Source organism: Lotus japonicus, chromosome 6, assembly GCF_012489685.1.
Source record: "Lotus japonicus ecotype B-129 chromosome 6, LjGifu_v1.2".
Lineage (NCBI taxonomy): Eukaryota > Viridiplantae > Streptophyta > Magnoliopsida > Fabales > Fabaceae > Lotus > Lotus japonicus.
This window is the reverse complement of record NC_080046.1, coordinates 61,627,732-61,640,185: the sequence shown is the minus strand read 5'-3', so window position 1 is coordinate 61,640,185 and position 12,454 is coordinate 61,627,732. Positions and strand designations below refer to the sequence as shown.

The 12,454-nt window shown below is 32.2% G+C and overlaps 1 protein-coding gene across 1 annotated transcript; it reads left to right on the top strand.

Moving 5' to 3' along the window:
- Window positions 1-3,984: 3,984 nt before the first annotated feature.
- On the top strand, window positions 3,985-10,176 carry LOC130723711 (uncharacterized). Its single transcript, XM_057574838.1, has 9 exons — window positions 3,985-4,467; window positions 4,595-4,656; window positions 5,381-5,435; window positions 6,222-6,320; window positions 6,565-6,651; window positions 7,466-7,582; window positions 8,300-8,392; window positions 8,564-8,594; window positions 9,669-10,176. Exons 1-9 carry the CDS (start codon window positions 4,372-4,374, stop codon window positions 9,851-9,853), a joined length of 825 nt encoding a protein of 274 aa, XP_057430821.1. The 5' UTR covers window positions 3,985-4,371; the 3' UTR covers window positions 9,854-10,176.
- Window positions 10,177-12,454: the final 2,278 nt, after the last annotated feature.

Below are 12,454 nucleotides of genomic sequence, written 5' to 3'. Positions count from 1 at the left end.
TTATATAAATATACACTCTTTAAATTTTGAAAATAATACTAAAGTTAATTATATTAAATTTATTCTATTAAAATAATATTAATTAATTAGTTTAGAATATAATGATTGTATAAAAAAAGTATAATGATACTTTTTATATAAAACAAAATCTCACGTAGATAGCATTATAGTACTTTAAAATTAAAACATACAATTGAAAATTATACGCAAATACAAACAACAACCGCTTTTAGGTTTCAGAGCAGACTTAGATGCAAATCATCTTACTCAATGGATTCTCATTTATCAGAGAAACAAAATCTTATAAATTTCATAAATCAATATAGATTTAAAATTTTCAAATTAGCCAAGATAGATTTGTTTTGGAAATGAATTTTAGGTACAGAAATTTCTCCTCGTCATTTATACTCCCTCCGTCCCCTATTATAAGTCACTTTTTGTGAGTTTTTTTTGTCCCAAAATATAAATCACTTTACAATATCTATGCAACATTAATTTTTTCTCTCCATGTTTACCCTTGTAGCATTTAAAGAATTTTCCTACTTTCCAATATTTTTCTTTATTATCGAGGTCACTTTCATTTATATCTACTCAAAAAACTTCCAAAACTTATTTTTTATTGGTGGAAGGGGGTTTTCAAGATAGTGGAACATTAATATGGAGAGAGAGGTAGATGAGATTCATTGAATTGATATACTTTTAAATGTGGTCAGTTTAGGAAAAAAGATACAAATTTATTGTAACTAACTAATTCTAACCATTTTTCTTAATCCTAGAGAATTAGGTAAAAGTGACTTATAATAGGGGACGGAGGGAGTAACTGGATGCATTCGGTTGGTATCTCATTTGATTTTATTTGAAATTTGACATAATATCAATCAATTAGTTTAGAATATAATGATTGTTTTAAAAAAATATAATGATACCTTTTATATAAAACAAAATCACACGTAGGTAGCATTATTGTAATTTAAAATTAAAACATATAAATTGAAAATTAAACCCAAATACAAATAACAATAGCTTTTAGATTTCAGAGCAGCTTTAGATGCAAATCATCTTACTAAATGGATACTCATTTATCAGAGAAATAAAGAAGTTAACTGTATAGAGAAATCCTTGGGGTTTTACAAAATCTCACGTTACATATACATAAAGAAATCTCTAAAGTTAAAAAGAAGATTTTACAATGATAGTTTTTATATAAAACAAAATCTCACGTTACATATACATAAAAAAATCTCTATAATTAAAAATAAGATTTTAAAATTAATAATGATTGCATTCACATTAATAATGGTTGATTTTCCGGAGTAATATCCTTTCACCCTCCATAAATGTACATCAAACCGTATATGCAGTAACCTATGAGCTCTAGTCCGCAGTTAATGAGAAACTCTGCCAAATTCACCTAGCAACCATCAAATCTCTGCGTGTCCATGGTAGCTCTGTGGTCCCTCAGACCTAGATCAGCTCCATTTTCCTGAAATTCACAATAAATAAAAATATGACAAATTAAGAAAAAATCAAGAATTAAAGTACCTAAATCCTAATCAAATCTAAAATTTAAAAAGGTACTAATTAAAAATAGATAAAAACTCTCAAAATCTAGCAAATTACAATAAAAACTTATAAAATCATAAATTAAATAAAGACCTAATATTCAATAAAGACACCATAAAAATTAATTAATACTCTCAAAATAAAATAAAAGATCCAAGCTAAAATCAAGAAATAAACAACTTAAATCTTAATCAAATCTAAAATTTAAAAAGGTACTAATTAAAGATAGATAAAAACTACCAAAGTCTAGCAAATCACAATAAAAACTCATAAAACCCTGAATTAAATAAAAATCCAAAAATTCAATAAAAATACGATAAAAATTAATTAACACTCTTAAGGGAATATGTAACTATATGGTTTAGAACTTATGAAAGGTGCTGGTAGACTGGCGGTATGTTTTTCACGGGAATTGAAAACCTTTTACCATGTACATTATGAGAGGGAAGGTAACGTTTGGCACAAAAAAAACTTATATAAGAACAGAGAGGGAAATATTGAATGGTAACATATTAACCATGTAATCAATATTTTAATTGTAAACATAAACGGGATGCCAATCATAAATAGATAAATATTTTTAATTTAAATTCACTTTAAATCTTTTGAAATATTAATAAAATATACAACAAAAAGTTCATATGCAAACAAATAAATGTTCTCAAGATTTAGCTTAAGCAAATAAGGGACCATAAAATTCTAAAGAAAATTCACCATTCTAGAAGAAAAAAATGCAACCTAGCAATAGGATTTGGTAATTCCAAATTAACACTAACCTATAGGTATTCAGTTGTAGAAGAATCCCACCAAAACTATGAAAAAATCTAAATTGCAAGGTGAAATGAATCACACTACTTTTCCACATACCTCGATTAATTAAAAAATATATATTTTCTATTGTTTTATATGCACAATATTTTTTTTATTGATCTCAAGTTAATTATATTCTCATAAAAAATACTTTTTTAAATTTTAGATTTGATTATGATTTAGATTGTTTATTTCTTGATTTTATCTTAATTTATTTTTGATTTATTTCTAGAGTATTAATTAAATTTTATGGTATTTTTAGTGAATTTTTCTGATTTTTATTTTATATGCACAATATTTTTTTTATTGATCTCACCTCGCTTATGTTAGTCACTAAGACTATGTTTGTATAAATGTTCACATACATTCAAATGCACCTATATCTCAATCTTTCATGCCTCAAATTAAAGTACGTACTTATGGCCATTAACCTTAAGATTTGGATAACACACTGCAGTAAGATCTGGTTAGCCTAATTCATAAGCTTACAACATCAAAGAAACTTTTAATCCCCCCCTTAACATGCTTTGGCGAACAAAAGACACTTCTAGAACTACATGAAAGAATCATTAAAATTGAAGAAGAAGGACTACCAGAGATATGAGGAAAATGATATGCCTTTGACTTTTGAGTGATAACAATTCTTAGTCTACAAAGCCACAAAGCATTGTTTTTTACAAACCTGGAACAAAGAGGCTGAAGCAAGAAGTGAGAAAATCGTTTTTGAGTTTGAAGAACATGCACTCTCAAATCTCAATTGTGATTTCCCTTGGTAACCATAAAAAAAAATTCTCAATTGTGATGGGGATAAATTTATAATGAAAAATTTAATTGAAGTGAGTGAAGGTCCATGTTGTTTTTGAAGCATATATGATTTGAGGTTTGCCATGGTTGAGATGAAGAAGGGAGAAATAGAGAAAATTGTGTGAGTATTTAGAGATAGAGAACGTATGAAGGTTTTTTTTGCTCTACTAACCCTTTTTATTTTCTAATATAGATTGATATTGATACTCTATATAAAAAACAATATTTTTTAGGAAGATTTTTTTAACAGAAACTATCTAACAAAGATACATAAAAACAAACAACCTAAATCCTAATCAAATTTACAATTTAAAAAGGTAATAAATAAATATAGATAAAAACTATCGAAATCTAGCAAATCACAATAAAAACTCATAAAATTCTGAATTAATTAAAAATCCGAAAATTCAATAAAAATATCATAAAAATTAATTAATGCTCTAAAAATAAATTAAAAATAAATTAAGATTAAATCAAGAAATAAACAACCTAAATCCTAATCAAATCTAAAATTTAATGTGGCAAATAGGGCCAAGGTGGAAAAGCTGATGTGTAAATTATTAAATAAGAATTAATAGGTGGAAAAGCTGACGTGTAAATAATTAAGTGGGAATTAATCTCGGAGAGACACGTCACTAACTTGGCCTGTGAGAGCGACACGTCATGCTAGAAGTTCTTCTTTTCTAATATATATTGATATTGATATTGATATTGATATTGATTGATTGATTGATTTTCAAAAAAAATAAAAACTCTTAGTCAAATTACAAAACTAGCCATTTCCAAAGAAGTCGGTTAAGTTAAGCCACATGTAGAAGGAAGAAGGAAGAAGTAGAACCAACGCTGAGTGAAATTACAAATCTACCCTTTTCTTCAATTCTCTGATAATAATCTCTCATCTCTCTGTCTCTCTCTGATCCAAAATCCAAAACTCTGTTACTTTTTCATGCAAATTGCAATCAAACAAAGAACGAAAGAGAAGAATTTGACAAAGGAAACTACGCGTTTGATTGATTTGATGGCATAAGACCAAAATAGCACGGTTGCATTTGATTTGATTGATTTATTTGTGTTGGGTTTGAAGCAAATCTGGCAACTCTTGGGGGATTGAGAGCTCGCTCTTCGTTGAAGCAACCTTCTCCTGATTTCAACGACGACGACGAGGAGTGTCGGCCTTGGCGTCGCCGATTAACCATGGCTTTCTCCTGGGCCTCCGCCCTCAGGATCACCCTTTTCGTTCTCCTTCTCGCCGCTGTTGTCATCGCTTGTTTCACTCTCCCTGTCGAAAAGGTTCCCTTTTTCGAATACCCTTTTGGCTCTTATCTTCAATTTCGCTTCTGGGTCTCTCCCCTTTTCATCTGATATTGTTCCTTCGATTTTGTGAGTTTTCTAATCTGTTCATGTTTTTGCTCTGCAGATGATGAAGGATTTCTTGTTATGGGTTGATCATGATCTTGGGCCATGGGGTCCACTTGTTCTGTAAGTTATATTTCATTTTTTTCCTTAAAAGAAGCCAATTTATTGGATTTTTTTGTACTGTCATGATTGTGAAACATGTTTCAATTTGTGTAGTTCTTTAATTGCTATTGATTGTCTCATTTGTGACTGGGAAATTTCTTGGTGCCAAGTAGCTTACTAGCTTAGTTAAAATATTGGTGCTGGAGCTCTGATACTTTGTCCTTGCTGATATAAACATTACTATGGGTCTAACATCATTTAGAAATTTTGGTTGTGTTGAAAAATCTTTGCATTTGAAATGGCGAAGCAGAAAAATTATTTTTTTGTTAAATGTTTTGTCTTACTTATTTTGAAAGTGTAAATCTTTGATGTGTTCGGGAGCTATTCTTTACTCCCAAGCCTATGTTGACAGCTTTTTTTATTATAAAATAAGTTAGCAGGAGTCGTAAGTCGTAACCCTTAGGACTACTAATGAAGGTCTGACATATTGCTGTATGCTTGATGTATTGTTATTGGCTTGTATGAATGGTGCGAACTCCCATGATTGTAAGACCCTGTGTTATAGATTTTGATACTTGATAGTATTAAATCAAATTCAGAATGTTCTTACAGTTCCCCCCTTGAAAACACAGTGAAGGTAGCAGGGGTGCAACATATTGATCTTAATTGCGGTGCTGTGGAAATTTGTAATTACGCATATACAAGTTGGCATGTTTCATGAATTTATTTGTTTGGTGATTTTCAGGGCTGTTGCTTACATTCCTTTGACTGTCTTGGCAGTTCCAGCTTCAGTACTTACTGTAAGATCCATTCTTACCCTGACATTTTTTGCACAACTTATTTAATTTCTTGTGAAATGGTATTCTCAAATACTAGCAATGTACTTGTCTGTAATATTTTGGTCAAAATTTTGGTACGTATATGTGCAATATCCCAAATGCAATGAAAAATTACCATCCCTAATGTTACCTGTATTAATCGTGGAAGGGTTAACATTTTCTTCTAACTCTAATGGTAGAAATTGGAAACGTAATGTGTCTATTTAGTTCAAAAGGCTGAATGATGCCAACATGGGTTGGCACAACTGGCTTCAGGTTCCGGGTTTAGCTCTCACCTCTCAAAGGTCGAGGGTTCGAATCCCCCTGGGGTCAGTAAAATCCCAGTTGGTGGGCAACCCTCCTCGGGGAGATCCCCCGGCGCTCCTTCTAGGAGTGGGCCTCTGCTGGCCTCCCCAGCATGCCACTGGCGCCCTGCCCGGTAGTCTGGAGGTGCTTTCTCTCCGTTCTACCATTTTTTGTAACAAAAAAAAAAAGGCTGAATGATAGGTTACTCGGGATAAAGGAGGCCATCAATGATGTGAAAAAAAGTAGTGAGAGAGATAATTTTCATATTGCAAGGACTTGCATTTGTTATTTGCTTAGGCTTCATGGTATGACTTTTGGCATGCCATAGTGATTTTCTCCCCTGTTCCACTTGATGCTTTGATTTTCCATCTCAATTACATTACGTGGCGCATTAGAAGAAAACTTGAACCAGCAAAATCACATAAATTTGCTGAGTCACTTTACTTGTTACTCCTCCTTCAGCTTGGCGGTGGTTATCTTTTTGGGCTTCCAGTGGGCTTTGTTGCTGACTCTATTGGTGCAACTTTAGGGGCAGGAGCTGCATTTATTCTTGGTAGAACGGTAAGTTCTTCAAATTTTACATTTCTAAGTAGTTGTCAGAATAGTTCCATTTTTTTTGTCAACGACTTGATACTGCGTAGTTATTTGATGGATTAGTACACGGTTCTCTTTCTTCACTATGTGATTTTTGCAATCTCCTTTCCATTTTAGTTGGGCTTCATTATGACCCATGTATTTCCATATCATGATATTGTTGTTTGTATCCTATGATGTTACTTAATCTTATCTTTGTCCTTTTGTATAGATTGGAAGATCATTCGTTGTTTCTAAGTTGAAGGACTATCCACAATTTAGATCTGTGGCAATTGCGATTCGCCGATCTGGCTTTAAGGTTTGTATACATTTTTTAACATTGTCATGAAATTCTTTAGTCTTTTGGTATTTACTTTCTAAGATTCCTCTTGATTTTACCTTTTTCTGGGATTCTTTCTAAAATCTAAACTTGAGAACTCTTGGTGAAGTGAGGGGGTCATGAAATTATGTACTTCAACATTTCTGTGGTTTTGGTGTACCAAAGTAGTATTGCTGTGTTAAGGAAGTAAAGGAACAAGAGACATGTGAAAGAATCCATGTGTTTCAATTTCAACACGTACTGAGGCACAATAAATACAAATGTTATTGTTATCTTAGTTACTATAATTACATGATACTTTACAACCATGATTTTCATTGGGTTACAATTATAAAAAACACTTAAATGATAATTATATTTTCTGTTTTTTTTCACAAGCTACTCAAAATAATCAGATATACAATTATTTTGTATTCTGATTTTTTCAAAAGCTGAAGCAAACACTTAAAAAAAATTAAAGTGATTTTTCTTCTTCAAAATAACAGTATTTTTTTTCTTTCATTAAAAAGCTGTAGCAAAGGGGCTATGAATGTAATATATGCTTAAGTGCTTATATATAAGCCTAAATAAACTCCGCAAAAGCTCTTCTAAATGCGCCCTTAAGGAGAAATTAGATTTTTCCACTAATTGTTTATAAAACTACCCATCCCTGTAACTGTACCAATGGCATATGTCGTTCATTTTCCTGTTATTGCTTAAGGTCTATTACTGTGCTATCTGTTTGCTTCATATTCTTGTTATTGACTGGGTATAATAGTATTCATTTTGGTTATTTCTTTCTTTGTTCTTACAGATTGTATTACTGCTGCGGCTTGTTCCACTACTTCCATTTAATATGTTAAATTATCTTCTGTCGGTGACTCCTGTTTCAATTGGGGAATACATGCTGGCTTCGTGGTTAGGAATGATGGTATCTTTTTCGTCCTTGATCAATATATTTAGGAATTAGTCTAATTATAAATTTATATTGTGCTTTATGATTTTCAAAATTGTTCAGAGTTAGTTGGATTTTTTCTAGCCGTCACTCACTCACTTGCTTTTTAATAAAAAAAATTCTGAAATGTTTCAATCAAAAGATGCATATGCTTAATGGTGATCTTGAAACCTTTAAAAGCTATCGGAGTTGTTCCTTTTTATTTGTACCTAAATAAAAATGAAAATAGCCGTTCTTATTGTGCTTGGAGTCTATTCTAAGGGTGGGGTCAATAAATGCATTCCATCTTTTGTCAATCCTATAAAAGATATGCTTTCTGTTTACGCTTTAGGCAGATAGTACATTTAATTAGGTCTTAAAACCAAGTTCATTTAATGTTCATATACTTCTATATGATTGTCTGCATCAGTCCGGGCTTTGGTGTTTGGTATGAGGAGGCATTTTGACGTGCTAAATAAATCTATGAACAAGTAGAAATATCACCATAAGATTCCTAGTGCTCATGCTGTCAACATTCTTGTTATACATATTTGTTGTTGTTAGTAACTCAGTATTGCATCCATTCCCCCTTTGGATTGACGGTAGAAATCAGGTGGTTTGCCCTCTAAACCACCATGCACATGTTCTTATTGCTCAGTAGATGGGACTCCAATTACAGCAATATGCTAATGCCTGATATTGTTTCTGTTGCAGCCAATAACTCTGGCACTTGTATATGTTGGAACTACTCTTAAAGATCTTTCTGATGTGACACATGGTTGGAGTGAGTTCTCAAAGACTCGCTGGGTAAGACATGCCATTCTGTAATCTTTATATTAATGAGTCTTTTAAGTAATTGGTAGATTTGTCTCAAGTAATGGGTAACACTGTCACCTGTATCGGATAGTTGTGCTTATATCATTCTCACATCATCTTCAACTGATATATCTTATACATTTCTTTTTCTTGTGGATGCAGGCGTTTATCGTTTTTGGCCTCGTAGTATCGGGTAAGTTACTTTGTTTCCACACTTTATATGTGTCTCCAAAACTTCATTGCATAATATGTTCGCAGTTAGCTGGTTTATCAGGAGTTGTAGTTTGCTTTTCTTACTTACTATATAGATTATGAAGCTCTTGGATAAATATATAGTATGGAAAGTTACTAATTGCATTTTTGCATGTGTGGTGACTCAATTTTGCCCTGCAATTCCTGTTCCAATGTGACTTCTACATTGCTCATACGATACATGAATGCAGCTCATTTGTGCAGCATTTAAATCAGAACCGGGCTTTAAAATCTCCTCATGGTTTAGGGCAAAAAGAACTCTACAAGATTCTGGTTGGAAGCCCCTGTTCTTCTTGAAGACATTTCTGTTAGCCTGTGACTTCATATGAAGTTACTCTGTCTCTCTCTTTTCGTCCTGTCTCACCCTTTTTGATTTGCTTGTATTTTCTTTGAATGGGAAGGCTGGCCAGCCAACTTTGTCTGCTGCCAGCCCAGTGGCTGCAACTTGTGCTGAATGCTAGGGCCCGGTAGCTGATGGTCTCTTGAGACTCACACATGCTCTGTTTCCAGGGGCTTTGTTCTACAGCCACATTTTTCTATCTTTCTTTTTTTGTGGCAAAAAGAAAAGATGACTTAAAATTTAGTACGCAAATGAGGGAAAGAATAAAATCATCTTCCTCACCATAGTCATAGTCATTATTTTTATACTTAACTGTCTTAGATTTAAATGATTTTTATGATTGTGGTGAGTTCTGTCATGAGTCAAGTTTTGAACATAGATTAATCTTTTTAACTTGCATTTTTTTATTAATATGTTTAACATGATGTGTTTCGCAAGGCATAACAAATAACAGAGTATTAAATTGTAGGATCTATATTCTTTAGTTAATTGTCTTGTAGATGATAATGATAGGTAAATTCTTGAGTTTGGAATGGAAAGGGAGTTCATTTGCTAGGATATGATTGGACATTGCAAGTATTTCCATGCTGCAAGAATTATCTTGAATGTGAACAAGTTTCCAATTTTCTTAATCTGATTAGCTAGGCTAAGCTCTGTTATTTCTGGTTTATGCAGTGGTTCTTATGGTATGTGTGACTAAAGTTGCCAAATCTGCTTTGGATAAAGCCTTGGCCGAAAATGAAGATATTGATGGGTTAACTTCCTCGCCGGAGTTACCGATTGTGGCTGAAACATCTTCGGATCTCAGCCATCCTCTCATAATCAAGATAGATCCCACTGACGAAAATCATGAAAAATAAATTTCTTTTTTGTGTAAATTCTTCCTTCTTGCTCTCAAAATCCCAAAAGCTATGCTTTTTCATTTAACCTGGTCTTATTTATTTATAATTTGTACAGTTCCAACATTAGAAATTTAGTTTGTCACAGAAGTGGTTAATCCTACAGCGGTATGACATTATTGGAGACTGTATCTTTTTGCCAACAGAGAGAAAGTTCATGCTATGAACTTGTGAATCTCATTATTTTTTTGTTATAACCCATGATGTTGACTTTATAGTGCTTTGGACATTTTCTGCACTAAAGTTAAGCACTAGTAGTGTGATGAAAGATAGTTTGAATCAAATTATGAATCAAATTGCTTCTTTAGGGATGTGACGATCTTTTTTTGTACACTTTGAAAAATTGAGACTATCCTTTAACCTTTTGTAAGGTATTTATATTTGGCTTAATAGGTCTTTTGGTCCCTCACTTATCACAATTTTGCACTTTTGGTCCCCAATAAAAAAGTTAGCACTTTTGGTCCTCCACATTGCTTAATTTTTTGTAAAAATAATCCCTATTTGGGACTAAAATGGTAAAAGTGTGTAAATGTGAGAGATTAATTTTGCTAATTTTTTCTAGAGGGACTAAAAATGCAAATTTGTGATAAGTGAGGGACCAAAAGAGCTATTAAGCCTTTATATTTTTGTATCATAATCATACTATAATAGTTCACTAAACACTGAAAGTGACTTCTCCATGTGCTTAAAACTAAGTGGAATACCTGGGGTGCTGTTCATTCACATGCTGTTCCTTATGTTGTCACCAACTGTACATTCCTTGAAATAATTGCGTTTTGAAATTTAGCAGGTTTTTAAATTTGGGAAAGTTTTGATTCTGGAAGAAGTTACCGTGAGTTTTTTATGAGGAAAGAAGTGATTTTTATAAAATTAAAAATAAATCCATACATGTTACTGTTTGCATTTACATGTAAGTTCCTTCAAGATTCCACCCAAAACTCTTCATAGCTTAGAATTTTTCTAGACTGGTTGTTTGTGTGATAAGAATTTAGTGCTGTAAAATTTCTTTTCTGATAATCAAAGCAAATATTGTCTCTCCTCTTAGATTAACATTAATTTTTTAATTAAACAAGTGGTAGATATAGTTTTACTTATCTTAAAAATAAACTCATTTTAGAAAATAAGAGACATTTTACTTCTTCCAAGAGAGTATTCTTTTTTTATTTTATTTGGGATGACATACATTATTCACAGTTATTCACAGTAAACAATCCTCTTCGAGCCAGACAGTAAAACTTCTCAATCAAGTACAAAGTCAAGACCCTTGTTTAAATTAAATTAACCCCTATCATCCATTTTTGTTGCTATTTTAATTGATGAGTTTGACTGTATTAACAAATATATAATACTTTGATAGCATGTTGAAGTAAAAAAAAAAAGTAAAAGGAGTCACAAGCTGAATTATGAATCAAGGTAATTCATGCAAAGATATATAGTAATCAGCACAATTTGTATCTTACATATAGAAAATGTTGTGCAATTGGACCCCCCTAGGCGGTTTTTTAGCAAGGGAACTAACCTACATGTGTCACTAGATGGCGATAATTAAGGTCTGTCTTACCTTGATAGGGAAATATTTTTATCACAGAACTTTTGTCTTGGATATATAGTTGATATAATATCAATCTTATTTTTGTAATGATCTTAATCTATTGGTCAAATTAAATCAATGAGTTATGCGCTAGGAATTTTTTGTCTCTTTAATTAGATGTATATGATTCCACTTGGATTAGTCAAATTCTAAAATGACTTTGAGATGCTAAAGACCAAAAGAGGGGGAAAATTAAGTTTTGTTCTTTTTCGTTTTTAAAGAAGGGAATCACAGGCAACACAGACTAATTACAAATGCAAAAAATATATGAAAATTGACAGTTAAATGAACTTTTTTTTGGGGGGCTAAGAATCGTAAGTATCATATCACGAAAGATGTTTGTCAACTTGCCATGTATGTCATAGCATGCGTATAAGCATTGGGTTTTGCAAAACAAATGAATAACTTGTTTATGTACATTCTTTGTTTTATGCTTAATGAATTAATGAAGAGTAATTCCAGAAAACCGAGTTGTGCTGATGTAGTAGTATTTTGTCCCTTAAGTAAGTGATGGTTGATTTCTACTCTTGTAAATAGAAAAAGAACTCATTGATCAACTCCCTATCGCTTCATGCGTTAATGATGAATGATGGACTAATTTCACATCTACTTGCGGTAGAAATAGTCAACACCGAGTAATCCAAAAAAATTATGAGCTCAAGAAGCATTTCTTATTGGAAGGAAAGGCTATTTACTTTGAAGCTTGAATTGAAAACAAAAACTAACTCTTGTGATAAAAGGTGAGGTAACATCATATGCTGCCTTATCATGAATATGTGAATGTCATGTATAACCACCAATAGCCTCATTTTCCCACCCCACGAATCTGAAGAAAATCCATTTTATGTGTTTCTTCTGTCCCCAAAATTTATGTCAGTGCAAGTAAACTTTCCCACTGTCTTCTTGTGCTCATTGGACCCTACCATTTCCTTGATGGAGGGATCAAGCAATATCGTAGTAAGGATTCTAAA